Source organism: Sinocyclocheilus anshuiensis, unplaced genomic scaffold, assembly GCF_001515605.1.
Source record: "Sinocyclocheilus anshuiensis isolate Anshui unplaced genomic scaffold, SAMN03320099.WGS_v1.1 scaffold1005, whole genome shotgun sequence".
NCBI lineage: Eukaryota > Metazoa > Chordata > Actinopteri > Cypriniformes > Cyprinidae > Sinocyclocheilus > Sinocyclocheilus anshuiensis.
Genome location: NW_015555810.1, coordinates 540,857 through 566,484, shown reverse-complemented (window position 1 = coordinate 566,484; position 25,628 = coordinate 540,857). Strand labels below are relative to the sequence as shown.

The 25,628-nt window shown below is 34.8% G+C and overlaps 1 protein-coding gene across 1 annotated transcript; it reads right to left on the bottom strand.

The window, feature by feature from the left end:
• Positions 1-2,315: 2,315 nt before the first annotated feature.
• On the bottom strand, positions 2,316-25,528 carry marchf4b (membrane associated ring-CH-type finger 4b). The gene is made up of 5 exons (XM_016469343.1): positions 24,501-25,528; positions 5,841-5,996; positions 4,515-4,663; positions 3,159-3,172; positions 2,316-3,085 (listed from the first exon to the last, which is right to left on the bottom strand). Exons 1-5 carry the CDS (start codon positions 24,849-24,851, stop codon positions 2,649-2,651), a joined length of 1,107 nt encoding a protein of 368 aa, XP_016324829.1. The 5' UTR covers positions 24,852-25,528; the 3' UTR covers positions 2,316-2,648.
• Between the last annotated feature and the right edge of the window lie 100 nt (positions 25,529-25,628).

Here is a 25,628-nt window from a genome sequence, read left to right as displayed (position 1 = left end):
TATGTCGTTTTAATGAGAAAAATGTTTTATTGACAGCATTTCGTTATTACAAGAAAATCTATCGTTTTAACGACATATCATGTTTTCACGAGAAAATGTGTTTTAATGAGAAAAATTATGTTTTACAACATGGCATATCGTTTTAACAACATATCTCTTTATCACAAGAAAATATGTTGTTTTAACAATAAAAGTGTTTTAATGAGAGAATCTCGTTATTAGAAAATATATTGTTTAAATGACAACATCTTGTTATTACAAGAAAATATATCGTTTAAATTACATAACGTCTTGTTATTACGAGAAAATGTCATTTTAATGACAGAGAATCTCGTTATTACGAGAAAATCTATTGTTTAAATGACGTAGCATCTCATTATTATGAGAAAATATATCATTTAAGTGACATAACATATTGTTATTACAAGAAAATGTATCTTTTAACCACAATATCTGGTTATTTTGAGATATCATGTTGTTTTAACAAGAAAAATGTTTTACTGAAAAATAATAAATAACGTGAAGGAAAGTTAATTCAGAGGCAGAGCAAGTTATTACATTTTGACAAACATCTTTTATTTAGAATAAAGTGCACTCATTTTTTTTGTGCACAATAAGACCAGGTATCCGTTGTGGAGTTAATTTTGATTTCATGTTGACTTTAAGTGCTCAAGGGAGCAATGATCGCAGGACGTCCCTGTCATATGATTTGAGAGGATTGATATCGTCACGAAGGTTGTGAATATGAAAACATGCATAACCAGCAAGCATGAGAGGAACAGAGAAAAAGCGCGAGAGAGTTTGTGCTTTTCAACTGATTGAGCTGCTGTCCTGCATCTGTCTGTGTGATGACTGACAGCTGTCACTCATTATTTATGGACAGTGAAAGGCTCATGGGCTTCGTTTGACGTTTCTGTGGCGCCACCGGTAACGTTACTGTAAACATATTCATCATTTCATTTAAATAGCATCAGCCTTTTCAATGGATTGTGCTCATACACTCTTAAAAATAACGGTGCTTCAAAAGGTTCTCCAAGCGATGCCGTAGAAGAACCATTTTTGGTTCCACAAAGAAGCATTCAGTCAAAGGTTCTTTAAAGAACCATCTCTTTCTTAGCTTTTTATAATCTGAAGAACCTTATTTCACCACAAAGAAGCTTTTGTGAAACAGAAAGGTTCTTCAGATGTTAAAGGTTCTTTATGGAACCATTTAGACAAAAAGGTTCTTCTATGGCATCGTGAAGCACCTTTATTTTTAAGAGTGTATTCTGTTTTCAGATATTTTTGTGATTTTTTTTTTAAGTAAATATTGTGTAAAAGAAGTGTTTGTTTAAAGGAATAGTTCACCCAAAAACAAAAATAAAATTTTATTTTATCATTGAGATACTATTATAGATTCTTGAAATATGTTGAACAAGTTTTTAATTTGTATTATTTATTTCTATTATTTATTTAATTTTAATTTAAGTTAAATTTTTTGTAATTTTGTTGTGTGTTTTTGTCATTTTTAGTAGTTTTTTATGTCTATATAGTTTTATTCGTTATTATTTAAGTTTCAGTTTTAGTTATTATAGTACTTCAAGCTAAACTAAATTAATGAGAGAAATGTTCACTTGGCAACTATCTGAAACGACATTTGTTTTATATTTTATTTCAGTTAACATTTATTTTATTTCATGTAGCGAAAATGTTTTAATTTTAGTTTTAGTTAACTATAATAGCCCTGCCCTCAAGCAGGGTTATTATTCTTACTTAAAACTAAAACGAACAAAAACATTTTAGTTACTTGATATAAAATAAACATGGAATACACTGGAATAAAATTAAATTTTAAATTATTTCAGTTAGTTGCCAAGGCAACATTTTTCATTTTCATTTAGTTTAACTTTAAGTACTAAAATAAATAAAATTAAAACTGAAATATATTTATAGATATATATTTTTTTAAATTGTAAAAAATAACAAAAACACAACAAATTAAAAAAAATAGATTTTTTTTAAATAACTCAAAATATGTATGTTTCTTTTTGTTTGTGTTGAAGTACTAAAATAACTACAATTAAAAATGAAATAAAACTAAATAAAACAAACTATAAAAACACTATTAAAAAAAACAAAAACTATTAAAAAACAAAAACTAATAATGTTGACAAAAACACACAACAAAATTACTAAAACTTTAACTAAAATTTAAATAGGGGAAAAAAAGTATAATAGCATATCAATGATACCAAACTTACAATAATACTACAAATTTTATTTGTACTGTAGAACACAAATTCTGAATAAAAATAAAATTTTTATGATGCTTTTATGGTGCTTTTTTGGAGCCTGACATTGATCAGTTGTTGTTGTATGTGTGAAGATTCTTCATAAATTCTTCTTTTGTGTTCCACAGGAAATAAAATGACATGATACATGTTCAGAACATCAAAGAATGACAATGTCCATTTTTGGGTGAACTGTCCCTTTAAATTCATCAGCGGACCAACCTGCTTTTAAGATCTCAGCCTCTGCAATTAAAAACCCACATTGTTTGTTATCAGTGTCGGCATGTAAAAGTCATAAATAATCCAACAGTTCCAACACTGTGCTTATTGTTTCTCTGTGCTGAAAAGAGTTGAAGGGTCCCATCATAAGGCCTCCAGTCAGACGGTAGTGACTCTCATAACCACTTCTCTAGGTTTAGTGGTGTTCGTGCTGATGTTACTGGTTGGGCTGCGTGCCTCGTGCGGTCGTAGATGACTCAGTAAATGCAGGAGGTTATAGGGACAGTGTTGGTCCGGTAAAGCTGGCCCGTCAGCGAGAGTGTCAGTCTGGTAGGAGTCCTGCGCGGCCGCTGTGATGTTTGTGTTTGTCGTGCCATCGGTCACGTCGAGTGCCGGCGTCCCAGCAGCAGCCATGAGTGAAGACGGTGAAGGAGAGACGTCCGCTCCTGCCGGCTCCCTCTGGTGGAGCAGTGAATTTTTCTTCAGCTCCTCACTGTCTCGCTTCTTATCGTAGTTTAAAACTTTCCACTGCTGATTGACGGCCTGCCAGCGGTGGAATATACGGAAAACGGATGGGCCCTCGTGGACGATTAGAGCTGCGGAGAAGAGAGATTCATTCGGGTTAACTGTAAGTTTTTGTTTTGATAATTCTGATAATTCTTGAGTTACATGGAAGCTTGTTTCTGCCACAAAACAAAACAAAAAATCATGCAATTTTGAGTTCATGTCTTGCAATTCTAGTTTATATCTCGCAATTCTAGTTTATATTTTGCAATTCTGAGTTTATATTTTGCAGTTCTAGTTTATATCTTGCAGTAGTTTATATCTCGCAATTCTGAGTTATTTCGCAATTCTGAGTTTATATCTCACAATTCTAGTTTATATATCACAATTCTGAGTTATTTCTCAATTCTGAGTATATATTTTTCAATTCTGCGTTATTTCGCAATTCTTAGTTTAAATTACGCAATTCTAGTTTATATCTCATAATTCTGAGTTATTTTGCAATTCTAGTTTATGTCGCTATTCTGAGTTATTTTGCAATTTTGAGTTTAAATTTCGCAATTCTAGTTGATATCTCACAATTCTAGTTTATATCTCATAATTCTGAGTTTATATTTCGCAATTCTAAGTTTATATCTTGCCATTCTAGTTTATATCATGCAATTCTGAATTTTTTCGCAATTCTAGTTTATATCTCGCTATTCTGAGTTATTTCGCAATTTTGAGTTTAAATTTCTCAATTCTAGTTTATATCTTGCAATTCTAGTTTATATCTCATAATTCTGAGTTTATATTTCGCAATTCTAGTTTATATCTTGCAATACTAGTTTATATCTCATAATTCTGAGTTTATATTTCGCAATTCTAGTTTATATCTTGCAATACTAGTTTATATCTCATAATTCTGAGTTTATATTTCGCAATTCTAGTTTATATCTTGCAATACTAGTTTATATCTCATAATTCTGAGTTTATATTTCGCAATTCTAGTTTATATTTTGCAATTCTGAGTTTACATTCACAATTCTATTTTATATCTTGCAATTCTATTTTATATCTCACAATTCTAGTTTATATCTCATAATTCTGAGTTTATATTTCACAATTCTAGTTTATCCTGTATCTTGCAATTCTACTTTATATCTTGCAATTCTGAGTTATTTCGCAATTCTGAGTTTACATTGCACAATTCTATTTTATATCTTGCAATTCTAGTTTATATCTCGCAATTCTGAGTTTATATCTCACAATTCTGAGGCTTCCATAGAGATAAGTAAGGTAAGAGTATGATGGCAGAATGAACCCAGTGCATGTATTATTTCATACTAATGACTCATAAATCTCTGGATCCAGGCAGATGTGTGTTGAGCACTGGGTATCTCATCTAGTGTTCTGTTTGAAGAAACACTAATCCAAAACTCCTGGAGTTTCTCTCTGATTTATGCCTGTTTCCATCTACATTTAAACTAGAGGTAATATTAATGAAGGTAGACGGCTGTGTCTGGCCTGGTTCCGCATTACTTGAAGCTCTTTCTCTCCATGTGTTTGTCCAGCGCTCTGAGATGTTGTGTCCTCCCATGTTCTGTGTCAGAAGGTTGATTATGACTCCTGACCTCTTTACTAACTTTCTCCTCCTGTTTCTCCCTTTGCTCTCTCTTTTCTTTGCCTTTCTGGGAAGTATTTTTTATTGTGAATCAGGCTTAGGGTTGGTTTTGATTTTTACATTCTAATTATAATGTTTTGCACTGTATGTGGACAGGTAAAGGTAAAATGTAAAAATACATGTAAAATTTACATCACTTGCTGAACAATGGATACTCTGTAGTGAATGGGTGCCGTCAGATCTTGGTTGGCCTGAGGGTGAGTAATTTGACAGCAAATTTTTTTTTTTTTTTTACTTTAAGGGAATAGTTTACCAAAAAATACTAAATTTAGGCAGATTGTCAGAGCTTCTGTTTTCTGAGAATATGGTGATTTATATTTTCAAGCTCCAAATGTTTACTCAGAAATTACTAGTAAATTTCCCAATTAATTACAATTAAATACATTGAATAAAAAATTTAATTCTGAAGTACAAAGACTGAAATAGTATTTTTATGTAAAACACATAATCCCATAATCCTTCAAAATAATTTTTTAGTGTACATTAGAATTTCTAACTAGTGCTTTAGAGAATCCGCTCTTATGACTGGGAATGAATGCGACACAAACAGTCTCTCCTGCTGTGTCACGTTTTATTTGCCATTTGCACAAAGACAAACAAACTGAATCATTCATCAATTGATTCTTTAGAGTTTTCTCTCTTTCTGTTTACACTCATGTGTGTTTGTGTGACTATATGAGTGAATTTAGTATTTCATAAAATCTGTGAGGAGACCTATTTCTAATTTTCAGGAATAAATTACATTTTACAATATATTCAAATAGAAAACAGCTTTTTACTGTATTTTTATTCAAATAAATGCAGTCTTGGTGAGCAGAAGAGACCTCCACCTTATTGACCCAAACTTTTGAACGTTGTATGTGCTCTTCCTCAAAAGTAAAATTTTATTTAGTACTTTAGTACTTTAAATAATAATGAGAAATGTTGCCTTGGCAACTAGCTGATATAAAAACGTTATTTATTTATTCTTTTGATTTAGTTAATTTTGATTTAGTTAGTTAATTTGGTTTTAAGTAACACAAATATTCTTTCATGGTTGTAGTTTTAAAACACTCCAAAGAGAAAGGAAAAATTGAAATCGCATCATATGACCCCTTTAAAAGAATCATTCAGAATCAGAACTGTTCCCATAATTAAATTCAGGGCTCATTTTGTGTCTTGTAAGTGGTTTTGACGTGCTGTACCTGCAGCGGGTTCTTGGTGCTGATGGCGATCACCTGATACTTGTAATAACAGAGTTCACAGGTCCACGAGCCTCTTTCACTGATCCACTTGATGAGACACGGTTGATGAGTGCTGCGAATGGAGCCGCTGCAGCGACACGGGCTCAGCAGCTCACCCTGAAACACACACACAAGCTGGAGCTCATACTCGAGGAGGAAAAAACACCTCACTTTTCTTCAGAGGCCCAGATTGAGCAAAAATATGCAGTTTGCTGCAGATGCTGATATTTACATGACCAAAAAGTGATGAACTTTTGATGCTTGTAACGTAAATCAATGAGATCTTTATAACAGTACAGCAGATACTTACATAAAATGATATAAATATCAATCGTCACTCTATATCTCCAATAATATGTCTTAGTAAGATGAAATTTAAATACTTAGTTTTATGATCAAAACATATAATGCAATGCAATACGATGATTATTGAGAGATGAACAAATAAACGTTCCTCAAAATCCTGATGATCATATTTGAGACTCATATTTGAACAAAAAAAACGATGTCTGGATAATCAAAGCTAAGTTGATTCAGTCCAGTAAGTGTTCATCTGGAAATATTACTAACCATATCAAAGATATTCTTATGTTTACTCTATAAAAATCAGTAAAGATTTCACAGCAAGACAAGTGAAGCACGAGCTGAAGCTGGACGTTTGTACAATTACACTAAAAGACCTTTTACTTGCTAAAAAAAGTCTAAACTATCAATCAGACGACAGAAGGCATGGAGCAGATTGTGTGCAAGAGGTTTCACAGCAACGTTTTGATCATTCAGAGACTTTAGAAATTCATACATTAAATATGATACAGTAGGCTTTATAGGGTTAATTGTGGTGTTATTTTTTCTTTTGTTTGCTGTAAACATACTGCTACAAAATGTATAGCCTGAATGCACTGTAAGTCGCTTTGGATAAAAGCGTCTGCTAAATGCATAAATGTATTTAAATGTATTTAATTTAAACATATTTAAAAGCATGTATTATCTGCACTTTTTCCATTACCAAGCACTTATTCAGTGTTTTATCTCGAATTTTAGAAGCTGCAGTTCAGGCATAATGAAAAGTGTGTGAACTGACAATTTCAGAACAAATATTTTATCCTCCTCATGGGCACTATATGAAATTTAAATAGAAAAAAGAGAACTAAAGCCCAACGTTCATTCAGACTTCAGAGTGACTTTTTAAGTGCACTATATACGGTAAACTGCTGCTTACTGGATCATCAAAAGCTCTGTGAATCCCAGTAAACTAACCTTTTTTATCTTTTTATAAAAGATTTTTGTTGTTGTTGTTAAGAAATCACTATTTTTATTCAACAAGGACTCATTAAATTGATCAAAAGTGAGAGTAAAGACATTTATAATGTTACAAAAGATTACAAATAAATGATGTTCTTTTGAACTTTCTGTTCATCAAAGAATCCTGAATAGATCCACAAAAAAACAATATGAAGAAGCACAACACTACAAAAGTAATAAGAAATGGGCACCTAATCTTGAGCACAAAATTTGCATATTAGAAGTATATAATATAATTTTTAGAAATATTTTACTTTTGTTTTTTTATTTAATTCATTCATTTTAATTTAATTTTAATTTATTTAATACATAATCTAATTTATTATATTAATATATTAAATTATTCTCTCTTTTTCTTTCCCTAATTTACATTTTAATGTTATTGGCATGTGAATACTTTGTATATTTGTGTATTATCAGTATTAATCTTTTTGGGGTTTTTTTATTTATCGTCTGCATTTGGGATTGTTGTGTTGAGATGGGAATTAACAGTTAGGAAAATGGAAGTGCTTTTGTCGCTGAATAATTTCTGTGTACCGTTTTGATAAAAAAAATGATTCAAAGTACTGTTCAATCTCATTAGAAATTGATTATTCTGCTCAATATTCAATTCAATTCAAGTTGATTTGTATAGCGCTTTTCATGATACAAATCGTTGCAAAGCAACTTTACAGAAAATTAAGTTTCTACAATATATTTACACTGCAAAAAAATGCTTTTCTTACTTAATTTTTTTGTCTTGTTTTCAGCCAAAATATCTAAAAATTCTTAAATCAAGAAGGATTTTCTAGACAAGTTCAAATTATTGTCTTGTTTTCAGAAAAAACATGTCAAAATTAAGTGAGTTTTTGCTAAATAGAAGCAAAATAATCTGCCAATGGGGATAGCAAAATTATCTTATTTCAAACAGAAAACATTCTGTTACCCCATTGGCAGATTATTTTTGCTTGTTTCAGGCAAAAATTTAACATGTTTTTTCTGAAAACAAGACAATAATTTTTACTTGTCTAGAAAATCCTTCTTGATTTAAGAATTTTTTGATATTTTGGCTGGAAACAAGACAAAAAAATCTAAGTAAGAAAAGCATTTTTTGCAGTGTCGTAGTAGCTTATCAGTGGTGACTGTCAGTTAATGTACATATGGCAGAAATGTACGGAAAATCAATTAAAGACGTAATCAAACAGACGATGAACATTATTAACAGCAATTATTATATGATGCAATCAAACTTATAGCAAAATTTGGTAGTTCTGTATGTGGTTTCAAGGTTTAAATATTAATGTATGCTGTCTATATGGATGCATATTAGAGTATTCTGGCGTTAGTTAAGCAACACACTCCTGGCAAACCAATTTCGACTGGTTGAATCTGGTTTTTCTCAGCAGGCAGCTCACTGTGATTTGGACCAGATCCTCTAGTGTGTGTCTAGTGTAGTATATTTACTACTGGACTGTGCTGTAGTGAGTTATGCGTGTGTAATATTCTGCTCTGCTGCGTGTAGATGACAGCGTTAATTGGATGCGGATGGATGTAGACGTCCTGACTGTCCTGTCTGTGAAGCGCTGCGTAACTGAAGAGCAGACACAGTAACAGGTGCGGCGCAGTGTGAGCGCTCACCTTCGAGCACTAACACTAGAGTCACGCTGAGAGATATCCACACTCGCACACACAACATGCCCTCTCGTTTCTCTCGAGTGCATAAACAGAGCGCGAGTTAAACGTTTCAAAACCGTTTCTCATGTCAGAACCCAAAAACACAGATCAGATCAGCTGAGGTTAAACTGCGCTGGATGTTATTGCTCAGAGTTTGCTCATTCAAAGCTCAGGATACATAATGGAGTGCTCAGTTATGTTTCATTTATCAACTTTAAAACTTAATTCGGAGAAATGCAAATCGACACAAGTTGTTGACAAATTGTTATATTTCACAGAATCTTCAGAGAAACGTCTGAGACAAAGTTGATACTTGAATAAAACATGTCTGAAAACTCAATTATGTCTCCTGAGCAATGAATGAGCAACCTCTGAGCACACAATCAGCTTTAAAAGTAACATGGATTTGATGAGAAATATTTGAGTTCATATTGAGATCTCTGACTTTTGATTGGAGACACTGGTATTGTGACAAATGTGAGCACTGTTTGAGATTATTGGGGTCTGTTTTCCCAGGAGAAACCTCTGAGAAGCAGATCTTATTTTTATCTCATTGCTGTCTAGGAGAAACAAATTAGTTTTTCCGTTTCCAGTACATTTCTGAAATATTCCAGAAATGTTGGAAACTTTCCAGGATTTATTTTTGGAATATTCCAGGGATTTTGGGGAATTTACCGGAAATGTTCCAACCCTTTGCAACCCTAGTGTTGAACTTTCTTCTCCTGCGTCCTATTCTTCATGCTATTCAGAATAGCAGCGCAGCTGAAAGTTTTTTTTTTTTGAGCTGCGCCCTCTACTGTACAGACGTGAATTTACATTTCCTTCAGCCTGAGCCTTATTCATTTCACTTTTGGTGTGAAAGGGCTTTTACATTTGCCAAAAATTGAACTTTTTATATTAAAAATCAAACAAGCAAGCCCAGCCCAGATGAGAAAAAGTAACGTAAAAGTAACGTAACGCATTACTTTCCATAAAAAGTAACTAAGTAATGCAATTAGTTATTTTTTTAGGGAGTAACGCAATATTGTAAAGCATTACTTTTAAAAGTAACTTTCAATTTCCCCCAAATTTTTGATTATTCTTGTATTTTTCTGGTAGTTTTCCCACTTTGTTAAATGACCGGCCGACAAAAAATGGCATATCAGCTTCTGATACTAGAGAAATCCCCTTTGTGATTATTCCCTCCTATGTATCATTTGAATTCTTCACTTCCAGAGAAAATGTTAGTGCTCATAGGCTGCTATTATGAGAAACATCTGATACTTGAATGAAACATGTCTGAGAACTCCATTATGTCTCCTGAGCAATGAATGAGCAACCTCTGAGCACACAATGAGCTTTAAAACAAATGAAAAAAGCATGGACTGACTGATGGAATATTTGTAATGAGAAATATTTGAGTTCATATTGAGATCTCTGACTTTTAATTGCAGGCTTTGGTATTGTGGCAAATCTGAGCCCCATTTGAGACAGTATTGAGATTACTGCAGCCTTCTTCCTCAGGAGAGACATTTGAGATGCAAGAGATTCTGTTTCTCTCCATTTAATCTCATTGTTTTGTAGGAGAAAGAGCTGAGATATTAAAGAGATTTCATTCGTGATTATTGTTTCCTCTGTTTCGTCTTGAATTCTGCTCTCCCAGAGTTGCTCTTACGAGAAACATCTGAGACAAAGTTAATACTTGAATAAAACATGCCTGAGAACTCCATTATGTCTCCTGAGCTGTAAAAGAGCATCTTCTAAGCACACAGCAAGTTTAAATCTAATGAGAAAAGCTTGGGCTTAGAAGATTTGATGAGAAATATTTGAGATCATATTGAGATATCTGACTTTTGATTCAAAACTTTGGTATTATGGCAAATCTGAGCCCCATTTGAGACAGTATTGAGATAACTGGGGTCTTTTTCCTCAGGAGAAACATCTGAGAAGCAGGAGACTCATTTTGGTCTCCATTAATCTCATTGCTGTCGAGGAGAAACAATTGAGATCTCAATTGTGATTATTCTTTCCTCTGTGTCTCCTAGAGGAAAATCATATTGCTCATTGGTTGCTCTTTCAGAGCTCAAGAGACCTAATGGAGTTCTCAGACAAGTTTCAATAAAGTATTAACTTCATCTCAGAAATTTCTCATAAAATGATAAAAAATAAGAATATAGTAGCTCTCACCGAATGAGGAAAGCAACATTTGATGAGAAATGTTTGAGTTCATATTGAGACAACTGGCATCTGTTTCATTAAAGTATTAACTTTATTTCTCATAAAGTTGGGAAAAATAGCATATAATGGATAGCAGTTCAGGTTATTTGATCTTTGGATACGCTGATGAGAAATATTTGAGTTTAAATTGAGATCTCTGACTTTTGATGGCAGACTTTGGTATCTTTTCAAATCCGAACACAACATTGTTGAGATCTCTAGAGTAATAGGGGGGGGCTTCCTCAGGAGAAACATCTGAGAAGACCTAAAATTCTCCATTAATCTCATTGTTGTCTGGGATAAACAATCAAAATAGTCAAGAAATCTCATCCGTGCTCCTTCTGCCAAAGAGTGGAGCTCTAAGTAAAAGCCGCCTCGAGCTCAACTTAACATGAGTATTACATAAGCACGACCCCGATGCTCCTTCAGCCAAGAAGAGCACTACCTCCGTCACAGCGTCGAGAGGAAATAGAACGGGAGTGTTGGTACAGACACAGGCCTGTCTGCAGATGGACTTAGTGGGAGCGAGTTGGCCGGACAGTATGAGGAGAGCAGGAACAGCCAATGGGAGGAGGGCGGCACAGGAGGAGACGGGGAGCACGTCCAAACCTGCAGCCTAATCCACCTCCGTGTTCTCAGGGCAGCACAAATCAGACGGCCATTACAACTGTGACAATCTGTTTCACTTACTCCACCGAGAGCCACGCTGCGGATAAAGAGTTTAATGCTGTTTATTTCACTCCTGTTCAAGATAGTGACAACCAAACATTCAATAAATGCATGTAATGTGAACAGAAGCGATCTGAATTAGTTGTTAATGAAGTGGTGAGTTTTAAACCTCATGTTGTATTTAAGTCATTTTCTTTTTCCCAAATATTCTAGTTTTTCTTATCGCATTGGACTAAAACTTACTGACTTTGCTCACACACGGTATAACAATCAGCTTTGGGGGTAATGCTTTACAAGTAACGCGAGTTACGTAATCAAATTACTTTTATGAAGTAACCAGTAAAGTAATGCATTACTGTTTCATTTACAACAAAACATCTGAGTTACTTTTTCAAATAAGAAACACCAGTTACTTTGTTTTCTCATGTATTGACCGACAGCTCTCCTGTTCTCATGTTGAGAGAAATCAGGAGCGAGTACAGAGGCGTTGTGTGCGCTGTGTGAACATGATGTTACTGTAGCTCTAGACTAAATGTGAACATGCATTTACTCATTTCACTCACACAAAAACAGATTCAGTATTCCTCAAAATGAATAAAAACAGTGAAATGCAAACTCAGAATATGACGCAAACCTGCAATAATTAAATGTTAATTAACACAAATATCCTTTGTGTATTTAATCCCATTTTATTAACCAATGTCTTTGCTGCTGACCTTCGATGATCCAATTCAACCATACTAATAAGCAAAAATTACTTTAGATAAACATAACATTTGTGTTTGTAGTGTTGAATAGGGTTGCAAATAGGTGGAAAATTTCCAGTAAATTTCGGAAATATTCCAGGATTTTTTGGAATATTCAATGGATTTTTTGAAAGTTTCTGGAAATTTAGCGCCCCTTTGCAATCCTAGTGTTGAACTTTCTTCTCCTGCATCCTTTTCTTCATGCTATTCAGAATAGCTGCGCAGCTGAAAGGGTTTTTTTGAGCTGCGCCCTCTACTGTACAGACATGAATTGACATTTCCTTCAGCCTGAGGCTTATTCATTTCACTTTCAAATATCCTTTGTGTATTTAATCCCATTTTATTAACCAATGTCTTTGCTGCTGACCTTCGATGATCCAATTCAACCATACTAATAAGCAAAAATTACTTTAGATAAACATAACATTTGTGTTTGTAGTGTTGAATAGGGTTGCAAATAGGTGGAAAATTTCCAGTAAATTTCGGAAATATTCCAGGATTTTTTGGAATATTCAATGGATTTTTTGAAAGTTTCTGGAAATTTAGCGCCCCTTTGCAATCCTAGTGTTGAACTTTCTTCTCCTGCGTCCTATTCTTCATGCTATTCAGAATAGCTGCGCAGCTGAAAGGGTTTTTTTGAGCTGCGCCCTCTACTGTACAGACGTGAAATAAGCAAGCCCAGGTGACAAAAACTAATGTAAAAGTAATGTAACGCATTACCTTACATAAAAAGTTACTAAGTAACGCAATTAGTTACTTTTTTAGGGAGTAACGCAATATTGTAAAGCATTACTTTTAAAAGTAACTTTCAATTTCCTCCAAAATTATGACTATTCTTGTATTTTTCTGGTATTTTCCCCACTTTGTTACACTTGTGCTGTTCCTGGTCAAAAATGACCGGCCGACAAAAAATGGCATATAAAGCTTATTATGCTATATTATTACCAAATATTGTATTCAGTCTTTTCGTCAACTTGTTTTCTTTTAATTAGCATAGGTTTTGTATTTGTTTTTGTAACTGATTAATCATAGGCTTCATTGATCTGAGCTCATTCACCTCAGTTTTTGAGTGAACGTTGCCAAAATGATCCACAAATAATGCTTTTTTTCACTCAAAATGATCTGCATAAGCTCAGATCAATCAGGCCTATGATCAATCAGTTCCAAAAAGAAAAAGAAAACAGTGCTAACTGAAAGAAAACAAGTTGACAAAAGGATTAAATCCAAGATTTGGTGAAAACACAGCATAATGAAAGTGTTATATATATACAACTTTATAGAGCTATGCAATAAAATAGATAATACAATTTTGTGAAGATATAAACAATTGCGCAGCCAGAATTATATATATATATATATATATATATATATATATATATGTGTGTGTGTTCTTTTGTGATTCACAGAACAAAGAAAGTCATACAGGTTTGGAAGAACATGAGGGTGCGTAAATGATGACAGAATTTTCTTCGGGGTTGAACTACTCTTTTAATGCTTGTTGTGTGTGTGTGTGTGTGTGTGTGTGTGCGTGTGTGTGTGTGTACTATACATTATAAGGGACCATTTTTGAATACTCTACAGCAACTCTAATAAGTTCAACCCTTCTTTAATGAAAGAAATATTACTAATTAATGTTGGATATAAAGTACATTCATATAGTACTCATAGTTGTATGTACAGTATACAATTATATATATTGTATAGTATACTATATTGCTTTACATGTGTATACTACATGTATATGTGAGTGCGATATGAATGCACTATATATCCAACTTTAAAGTAGTAATATTTCTTTCATTAAAGAAAGGTTGAACTTAGAGGGTTGCTGCAGAGCATTCAAAAACAATCACTTAAACTGTTCCATTTGAGTTATGCAGCGTTAGACTTTATATAAATCTACAAAATGTATTTAAACACTGTCAGATGTGTTAAACAGATCCGAGAGCAGCTGAAAGCATAATCAAATAAGAATAAAAATGGCACGTCACGTCAAAAAGGTTGCCGGCTCTAATGCATTCCTGAGAGAAACAGCCATTTAGCTTGAAGGGTGTGAAAAAGAGTGTGGCACGGGTTTGCAGAACCCAAAGTACCTTGGTCAGATTGTAACTCCCCTTTAAAACTGTGTCAGTCGTGTGCCGCCCTGAATTATGAATAAGTATGACTCAGAAATAAATAAACATCTGTGATGGTGCCGGGTGGAGGGAGACTCGAGGGGGATTCTCAGCTAGACTTCAAGGAAAGAGAGAAACCGTGTCTCTGATTGACGATATGTCCCGCCCTGTCTTCCTGTTTCAGTTAAAATGACGTCAACACATAGAGTAACGCTGCTGTTTCTAAGCATTTCAGGGGACCTTTAAATTAAATTAGCTGGAGTGATTAAAAACGGCCACTCCTGTCAGAAATGTGACGCGCTTTAGGATGTCTGATAAAAAGCTGCATTTTTATGTCTATTTAAAGGCAGGTTAAGAAACATTATAACAACAACTGTAAAATCAACGCAAACATTCAAATGTAACCAAGAAAGTTGCATTTTGAACTGCTCTAGACTTTCCACAGTCTGGTGTCCCATTACTTTTTATGTAGCAAAAAAGGCAAAAATTACAAGTTAGTTTTTAATTTTATACTTTTTTTTAAAGATAATTATTAGATATGTTTAATTATCTGTTATCAACTAACATTTTGGCTTGTTCCACCTCAGAGTTTGTTGAATAGACGTTTAGATCACTGTAGTAGATAAATATATATTTATTTTTACTTATTTATTCATATAAAGTGAGCCAACACAGCCTATTCCCTTCTGTTTCCAAAGTGAAAAAACCTTATCATTAAGAACGGGAACGAAGGAGTGATTCATACATATGGGACTATCAAGATATACATTAGGAGCTTTAATATACATTTTAATTTCTTTCCAAATTTTTAAAGACTGGCCTGTAACAAAATGATTATTATAGATAAGCTTACTAACCTTTCCTGGACTATTGCATAGTGCCTGCAGTGAAGAGTTAGAGCAAAGGGCTTGTTCAATTTTAAGCCATTCAGGTTGTTCACAGGTTCCTTCTGATGGATCATCCTTCCACCAAGAGAATATATTCAAGTGTGCTGCCCAATAATATGCTTTAAAGAAAGGTAACCCAAATCCCCCTTTCTCCTTAGATTTAAAAAAGTGTTGTTTTTTTATTCTTGCTGTTTTATAATTCCATAAAAACTGAAAAATGATCTTATCTAGTTGTTTAAAATAGGATTGTGGTATACATGAAGGGATAGACTGAAATAGGTGGAGGAATCTTGGTAGGCTCACCATCTTTACTGCATTAATTTTACCTACCATTGAAATTGGCAATGTTCTCCAATAGTCTATATTATTTTTTAATTGATCAATCCTCTTTTGCCAATTGGCTCTTAGAAGGTCTTTTGGTTTTTTAGTTATTATGACACCAAGATAAGTAAAAGAGTTTTCTGCTATCTTGAACGGGGTGGATCTTATATACTGCTTACAAGTGTTGGGCACAATAGTCATCAGGTCACTTTTTTCCCAGTTAACAGTAAAACCTGATATATTCCCGAATCTTGTAATTGAAGTGAGGAGATGTGGAATAGACTTACTAGGATTTTTAATAAACAAAATTATATCGTCTGCGTAGAGTGAAATATGTTGTGGGAGGCCACCTATCGTGATTGGTTGGATATCTGCCTGTTGCCGAATGTATGCAGCCAAGGGCTCTATCGCAACTGCGAAAAGAAATGGGGACCGCGGGCAGCCTTGTCTTGTCCCTCTATAAATTGAGAAAGGAGCTGAGATATTATGATTAGTCACTACTCAGGCTTTTGGACAGGAATATATTGTTTTTATCGACTCTCTAAACACGTGGCCGAAACCAAATTTCTTAAGGACTGACATCATATATCCCCATTCTACTTGGTCAAATGCCCTTTGTGCATCCAATGAAATGACTGCAGCTTCTTCTTTATGATTTGAATATAAAACATTGCATAGGCGACGTAGATTAAAATACATATGTCTGCCTGGCATGAAGCCTGTCTGATCCGGATGTATAATATCACAGATATGCTCCTTCAATCTATTTGCAAGGATTTTCCCGATTATTTTGGTTTCAGTGGGTAGTAAAGAGATTGGTCTGTATGATGACACCAGCAGCCGATCTCGACCCGGTTTAGGTATAAGAGCAATATTGGCGTCACACATAGATGCAGGAAAACGGCCAGTTTCCTGTGGATGCTTAAACATACATACCAACAATGGCAAAATGACCAGCCAGAAGGTTATGGGGTTTATCACCTAATTCATAGTATCTTTGTTTAACCTTACATAATAATTTTAGTACACTGCTAGATAATAGATAATTGTATTCATACTTTAATGCAATCATTTCTTTCAGTAACACAGTATTTGGGCTATTTTTGTGTAAGCTGAAATAGCATTTTCTTGTAAAACGTACTCCAATAATCTTACAAATTTGAAAAATATTTTTTTACAGTGTAAAATATATATGTAAATATATATATATATATATATATATATACAGTATATATATATACACACACACACACATTTTTATTTCCCCAATTTTTACATTGTGGTGTTCATCAAACTCAGTAAGAAAGTTTTTTTCTTTAAATTACAAGAAATATGCATTTTATCAATAACTTTTTTTAATTTTGATGTGCCCCAAATTGGTAGCAAGGTTGTATATAAAAGTCCTCAAATAATATTTACTGTATAGTTTGACCTCATGAGGTTGATGATGAAGATTGAAGGTTAAGCTCGTTCTTGCACTGATCATTTGTACTCTGTTCACAGAAAGTCCCGAGTGCGGTAATCCATACGGAGATATCCATATCAGACCTACTTTTCAGATTAATGGTAAGTAGGTCATTTCACTAAATGTGTCAGACTGATTCCTTATTTGGTTCCGTGTGAATTAAAACATCAGGATTAGATGAGATTTCATGTCCTGAGTTTATGCAAGCAAAACAAGCTGATAAACAACAACTTTTCCACATAAGCACCACTTGCACGTTATAAATTACAAAAATCTAGTTTGCCATACCGTCTAGATGAGATTAAATCCTACGTAACACCAACACAAAACCTGAACTGATAATATTGTGCTTCTTTCACATTTATACTTTTGCCATCGAAGGCCCTTTGAAAGCCCAGCGCTGTGGTTTACAAACCACTTCCACTTTTCAGCAACATTCGCGCTACTCTAAAGAGGCAAAAATGAATTGAATCTGTAGTAAATAACAAAATATATGCCAGGAAAGGGGCTGCCTTTGACTCTTAATGATGCACGAATGTAAAGAATAACAAAAGGCGGCACATAAGCGCAGCCTTAAGCTGTTCTGAAATAGCATTTTCCATCATTGGCTTGCTGGAGGGACATTGAGTATTTGGGCCTCCATTCAGTGTGATGTGAATGTGGCAGAGAAGTGGAGTGTAGACCTGTGTTATTGTGAATGCTCAGAGCCGTGCCTCCACAGGATTACTGCATGCAAAATAATGCGTCCTTAGAGTAAAAAGCCATAAAAGCATCGAGAAGAGCTGTGCTGGCCATGCTGCTTCTGAAGCAGTTTGTTTCATCAACCGACTGTATGCATGGTCTAAAATGCCAAAAATTTGATTTTGGTCCTTGTATTTTCATTTTAGTGGCTTAAAGGAATAGTTATCTTAAATTTGCTGAACATTTACTCACCCTCAAGCCATCCAAGATTTAGATGAGTTTGTTTCTTTCTGACTCGGTTGTTTATCAAGTATGTTGTCCAGCACACAGTTGAAATCACCTCCAATAATTATATTTGATTCAGAAATACTGGGGATTAATTTAAATACTTTTTGAAAAAATAGGGAGTCATCATAATTTGGTGCATATAAATTGACTAAAGTAATTTGCTTCGAATTTATAGAGCCCAACACCTTCATCAGACTTGGAGAAATGTAGCATTGCATCAGTGTCTCAGCAATGGATGCTCTGCAGTGAATGGGTGCCGTCAGAATGAGAGTCCAAACAGCTGATAAAAACATCACAATAATCCACCCTTCCATCAGTTAACAGCTTGAGAAGCCAAAAGCTGCTTGTTTGTAAGAAACAAATCCACCGACTTTTTTTTTTTACTTCAAACTGTCATTTCAATATGAGTCTATAATCCATAATAACTCAAAGAAGTCCATCCCCTGCTGTCTCTCACATCAAAATCCACCCATATATTTGTTTAGAGCTGCTTTGGCTTGTAAACGGTGCTTGATCTGTGCATATTTTGCTCCTGATTCAGACCAGACCACTTTTCCACTGGAGGAAGCATTATTATGGATTATGGATTTATGGACTGATGGTTTAAAGTTACAAATGTCTTACTAAATGGATTTGTTTCTTACAAACATGTAGCTTTTGTCTTCACAAGATGTGAACTGATGGACTGGAGTGGTGTGGATTACTTGTGGATTATTGTGATGTTTTTATCAGCTGTTCTGACGGCACCCATTCACTCCAATGGTGAGCAAATGATGAAATACTAAATTTCTCCAAATCTGTTCAGATGAAGAAACAAACTCATCTGCATCTTGGATGGCCTGAGGGTGAGTACACTTTCAGCAAATTTTCATTTTTGGATTAACTATTTGTTTAATTTTAGACTGTGACTGTATCTATGTAGCTGTTTCTATCATTTTCATGCACTGTAACACTTGTTGTTTAAATGAAGGAAAAACATTCTTGCATGTTTGTCTGCCTCTCAAACACAGCTAAACTCTTCCATGGCTTCCTCATAAATCTCTTCGCCTGCTAAAAAGGCAGTACAGATGCTCAAGCGGAGGCTCTCTGGGGTAAAGTGTATGTGAGGCACGTAATACTACAGGGATCTTAACAGCAGATTGATTCTGTGACTATAATACGTCTCTCTTGTCTGAATCTGTGCCTCTGCAGGTCTACAAAGCTGAGGTGAAAACAGCAGAGAAGCTTCACTGCTTAGTGAACGTCACAGATGAAAGTAATCATCTGGGTTCAACACAAGTTCCCAGATTAAAAAAACAAAATTATGGTTACAGTAATGCACAGAGACAGTTTTCCAGAGGGTTTTAAAAAAGCAGAAAACTAAAACTTCTATTTTTTATTTTTTTTACATTAATTATTAAGTAAAAACCTGTATTTATTCTGACATAAAGTGCATTGTTCTTTTTAAGGTGGGGTTACTTTTCTAGATGCATGAATTTCTGGTGAGATGCTAAAACTACATCAAAACAAAGCTAAGATGGCAGCAGCAGGTTGCACACTTCTGAGGTATCATACGCCGGCCAACAAACCACAAAAAAAAGGAATGCTAACAGATTGCTCTCTCCAGGTTTTATAGACCTCACTGGTTTGCTAAATGTAAACAGTCTCTATCCTCATGCATATTGTAAACATTACTGGCTTTACACTGCAAAAAATGATTTTCCTCTTCAGTATTTGTGTCTTGTTTTTGAGCACAAATATCTTAACATTCTTAAATCAAGATACTTTTACTTAAAAGCAAAATGATTTAAGATAGTAAGTTATGTTTTCTGAAAACAAGTTTTTGCTTAAAAAAAATCTGCCAATGGGGTAAGAAAAATAAACTAGTTTTCCATTTGAATTAAATGTATTTTTCTCACCCATTGGCAGCTTTTTTTTTTATTGTTATAAGCATACACTCATTTAAAGGCATTCCATCACTTTCTCAGCAATGGATGCTCTGCAGTGAATGGGTGCCGTCAGAATGAGAGTCCAAACAGCTGATAAAAACATCACAATAATCCACAAGTAATCCACACCACTCCAGTCCATCAGTTAGGAGATGGAAAGTTAAAATCATATTAATGACGGCTTTGTTTCTTAGTCTATTTCTGATGAAGAAACAAACTCATCTACATCTTGGATGGCTTGATGGTGAGTAAATGTTCAGCAAATGTTCATTTTAGGGTGAACAATTCCTTTAAATTTGGTATATTTTGCAAAAAGAAAAAACACTTCTGAAGCCATTTTGCGTCTCCAGTAAATGTATCTTGATTTAAGAATGTTTAGATATTTATACTAGAAAACAAGACAAAAACGAAGTAAGAAAATCGGGTTTTTTTGCAGTGTACTGGCATAATGTGATTGTGACATTGAGGTTTGAGTTAAAAGTTTACACAGACAAGGTCACTAATTCTACACTAGTTCAATATGAACACCTACAATGTGTAGGTGTGTATGCAGTGTGTATGTTTAAGTCTTTTGAGAGAAATTGTAAATGCTTTAGAGCTGAACTTGCACTGAACCCAGAAATCATTCCTTGTGCTTTTCAGATCTAGTCGAGATGCATTTGAAAAGACAAAGATGTCTGGTTAATGCAATGTGACCTGATACTTCATGAACAATCATTACATTTTGAAACAATTCACCAGTCAAAGACGTCTGAAAGATGCAGCAGCACATTACCAATTACTCAGTGTTACACGTTTAGACAGGATGTTTTCATAGCGCCATTGAACGACAGCCTGCTGAATCAGCAGAAAACAGGCATGAATCAGTCAGACAGCAACAAAAGACAGAAAATCAAAGCGCTGCCCTTCATCTAGACACGTCTTTCCATCATGTAGTATCTGTAAGACATCAGTTCTGCTTCGTCTCTGCACACAAAAAGCACAAGAGAGAAGATCTGATCATTGTCTAACTGGAACAATCGTCTGAAATCAGTCCCTCGGGTTCGCCTTTTCGGCTCTTTACACTTACAGCAGAGCTTCTCAAAGACATCACACTGCTCGCTTTGGGGCAGCAATCTTATAATTGCATAAGCACAATGGGTTTGTTTAAATCTGAATTCAAATTGTGTCATTATGGAGCGGTTAATAAAAACACTGAGCGCCTCAGAGGAACTTTCTCTGATTCATAAACGCAGTAAACACAGATGCTGAGCATTTCTACTGTTATTGTCAAGGAAAAAGAGATACAGTTCATTTAACACGCATTGACCTTTTGTGAAAAGCTTAAAATGAGCTTTCTAACAGCATGTTTCCGTTGTGACAACATGCCCCACTGCGGTGGAAACGTGACTTTAGAAAGCTTATTTTAAGCTTTAGAAAGTAAGTTTTAAACAATTACAAAACACAAAGCAGAAACGCGGTACACTGTAAAAAAAATTTTTTCAAAGTTGTAAAAGTTTATTGGAGTATGTTTTAGAAGAAAATACTTCATACTTCAAAATTTCACGTTTTATTTAATGTGTTACTTTTCTTTGTAATTATTTGTGAAACTTGCTAGCAATTTCTGAGTGAAAATTGTTTCTGCACCTATTTTTTTCTGTGTTCACTGTGAAATGATTTTTTGAAGTTGTAAATAAAACAAAAAATAATTGGAGAATGTTTAACAATAAAGTACTATTTCAGTCTTTCTACTTAAAAGCTTTGTGTTTTGCTGTTTCTTTGTAATTATTTGTGAAATTTAATATCAATTTCTGAGTGAAAACTGATCTCAATTCTTTTTTTCAGTGTACACACAAAATATCAAATCATTGTTTGGGCCAATAGATATTAAAATTAATAAACTGAATTAAATAACTGATTATTTATTAAATGTAAAAGCCATCTTCTACACTAAAAAAAATGGTGTGTTTACTTTGAAACAATACAAACAAGCACAAAGAAATGGCAAGTAAAAAGTCTGAAATAGTATTTTCTTGTAAAACGTCTTCTAATAGTCTTTGTTTTATTAACTACTTCGAAAAAGTCACAAAGAATCAAAAGCAACTCTGAAATTGTTTTTTTACGGTGTATCTTATAATTGTGTGACAACTAGCCCCGGTCTCCTCTGAAACTAGTGTTTAAAAGTGTTTGCTCTTTGCATCTAACCCTCTGAGGAGGAAAGTCGATCCCTCTCTGCCGACTCGCCTCAGGTTTCCTTCTTTCAGTACAGGAGAGGATCAGCTCAGGTAACATGGGAGTTTATGTGCCCTAACACTCAACTCACTCCAGTTTTTCATTTACTCTGACTTGGCATGAGCTCAAATGTATCAGTGAAACAAGTGTGAAATGAATGTTGTTCTGTTGTAAATTATGGTGAATCACCTTCCCTTTGGGGGAAGACGCTGCTACTTTTGAAGTGGAAACAATTTGCATATAATCATGAATAATTCATGAGGCCTGCTCTGAGCTACAGTTTTCCTACTAAAACAAGGCACATTAAGAGAAGTAAATACTCCATTGCCATTTGCAGGGCCGTGACCTTAAAATCATGAGGTTAATTTAAACAGGACTCGTGGAAATGATTCAAATCTGATTTAAAAAATCTATTTAGAAATGCAGTCTCTATGAAATTACAACCGGGCAAGTCATAGAAATTAAATTGAAAAAAAAAGAGAAATTATTTAATTGAAAATAATAAATCATTAAAACATGTTATTGAAATTTGTAGGTCAAAATGATGAGAATCCTGTTTAAAACTTGCACTGGCATTAAAGTTTGATAATTCGGCCAACTGAGAGTATCCTTACCTTGAATGTTTTCAATCTTCAAAATAATTTTTATGTAAATTGCACTGATTAATTTTAAATATGTTTTTCATTTTACTAAATAATAATATATGCTTTTAATATACATTACCTTATGTAACTAAAGTACATCATAAAAACATAAGTTTCATCTGATGTTCTGTCTGCACATCTGCGATGTGATGTGATAAATGATAAGTGTGTATTGTGATTGGGGGAGTGGCCAGTGGCTCTAGCTCCTGAATATTTAATGAAGTAGGCCCAGGCAAGGAATGGCTGTGTATATGTATATATGTATATGGACTTCAAATAATTGTTGTTGGTAATTATTATAGATTTTTGTGTGTGTTTACAGTTCTGTTAACTGTTATGCTGTTTTGTGTTGTTTTCTAACTACTGAGTGTCTGCTGTAACTGAGCTCACCCTTGTTCATATGCAAAAAAAAAAAAATGTCACGTTCATAGTTTGGTCTGTTATAAATTAAAGACAGTAAGACCATTCTTTTCTTTTTGTTTGACTGTGTAATTTAAGTTGTAGTCTCTTTAGGTTGTGTTGTGATCCACACACTGGATACTGAAAAAAATGGTGTAGTATTTGACAATTTTCACTGAGAAATTGCTATTAAATTTCAAAAATATTTACGAAGAAATGCCAAGTATCACATTAAATTAAACGTGACATTTTGAAGTAGAAAAGCTGAAATAGTAGCCTATTATGAACTCAAATAATAATGCAAAAATTGTATAGCTTTTATAAGTTTGTGCAAAAATGGAAACTTGCAATGCCAAAAACCCACAGGAAAATGGCTGCATATTAATTTATTGATTGATTGATTGTTATTTCCAGCAACGAAGAACTAATAGGCTATTTTTCTGTGAATGTGCGAGACGTCCGATTCATTAATCGCTATAAGAATAACAAAGCGCAGCAAATGGTAAAACTACACTCTAAAAAATGCTGGGTTGTTTCAACCCAACGTTGGGTCAAATATGGGCTAGCCCAACATTTGGGTTAAAAATTTAATTGAAAAATTTAACCCAACAGCTGGGTTAGTCCATATTTGACCTAACGTTGGGTTGAAACAACCCAGCATTTTTTAGAATGTACCCGTGTGTTTATGAATACCGTAATAAATTAAAATAATATGATAAGAAACAACAATTGGCTATAATGGACTTACATTAAAAAGGTGGATAGGAATACAAACTGGACAGTCCTAATGTAAAATTTTAATTAGTAATGAAATTAACACGATTAGATAGTTGCTCCTTTAGTTAATAACACACACTCTAAAAATGCTGGGTTGTTTCAACCCAATTTTGGGTCAAATATGGACTAACCCAACTGTTGGGTTAAATTTTGGTTACATTTTTAAATTAACTTTTTAACCCAATGGTTGGGTTAGTCCATATTTGACCCAAAATTGGGTTGAAACAACCCAGCATTTTTTAGAGTGCATAAACAAGTTTAATGGTTTTTAGTATGGTTAAATGATCTCATTTATCATGTACATTTGTTTACTTTATTGAACTGTAGGGTCGGTTTCTACCTGTTCCGGCCCCTGGAAGCATATCCTGCACACCGGGGTTCCTTCTGCATAGCTGATGAAGGAGAATCTGTCATCCCTCCGGTCCTTGGGGAACTCCTCCGCCGCGGGGCCCGTCCACCCGGATCCGTCCACAGCCTCCTCCGGCCCGACAGGGTCCTCTGTGGACGGGGTACTCCAGTGCCGGAGCCGGTGGGCTCGTAAGGTATTGTTGTTATCCGAGGCATACGGGCTGATTCTGGCCGTTTGTCCGCTCATGGGGTTTGTAGGAGCCTGTGGCCCGAGCAGAAACACCTTGAGGTCACTGAAGAGAACGCAACAGCGGCTCTTCAGCATGCCCTGACCGCGCAGCATCCAAGAACGGGGAGAATCGAGACTGCCCGGGATCAATTAGTGCACGGTTATGGACTCCCTGTAAATTTAGGCTGTGAAAAGCGAATGCATGAAAGCCATGGTAATCCGGAACGATTGCAACACGCTACAGTTGAGAACTTAAGTGGTGCATTAAAGTCGCAACCTGCATTAAGTTCATTGCACTTTTTGGAATTTTGCTTAAAATTGATTGCAAGTTAAACGGAGAAACAACGACGCTTTTGTGAAATATTTAAGTGCACATCTATATTGCATTCTGAATTAGATAAAAAATAATAATGAAAAGGCAGTAAACAGGTGTCAGAAGCCATAAGATCGATTCATTCCATTGGGTTTGAGATCTATGTGTCCTCCTGCAAAGCAAAGCTTCAAAGGCGCATGCCACATGTCTTAAAGCATCCCTCAGTGGTGTGAAATCATTCAGGTAGCCTAGGTAGTTTCTGCAGGTGATGTTTCTTCTTGCGCACGCCGCATGTCTTCGGTCGCTTCAAGGGGAAATGTTATTCTGCAGCAGCTTTTCGCGTCGTGTTCGCACGATTCCTTAGGACAATTCATCGGGGATGTGTAATCCGATCGCGCCGTGAGTTTGGGTTCCGCTGAACGGTGTCGGAGTGGCTCCGTGTGGCTGATGCGGCGGTTTCAGTACCGTGATTCCCGGGACAGCGCACGAGCACAAGTCACACACGCGGAGTGATGCGGGAGAGAGAGAGAGAGATGCATGCTGACTCTGAGAGAGAGAGAGAGAGAGAGAGAGAGAGA

Coding starts and splice junctions, on each gene's coding strand:
- marchf4b (XM_016469343.1), bottom strand. CDS start 24,851: ATGCTGCGCGGTCAGGGCATGCTGAAGAGCCGCTGTTGCGTTCTCTTC. Junction 5,997..24,500: donor GCTTCCAGGGGCCGGAACAG/GTAGAAACCGAC, acceptor TGTGTGTTTCAG/GGTGAGCTGCTGAGCCCGTG. Junction 4,664..5,840: donor GCACCAAGAACCCGCTGCAG/GTACAGCACGTC, acceptor AATACTTCCCAG/AAAGGCAAAGAAAAGAGAGA.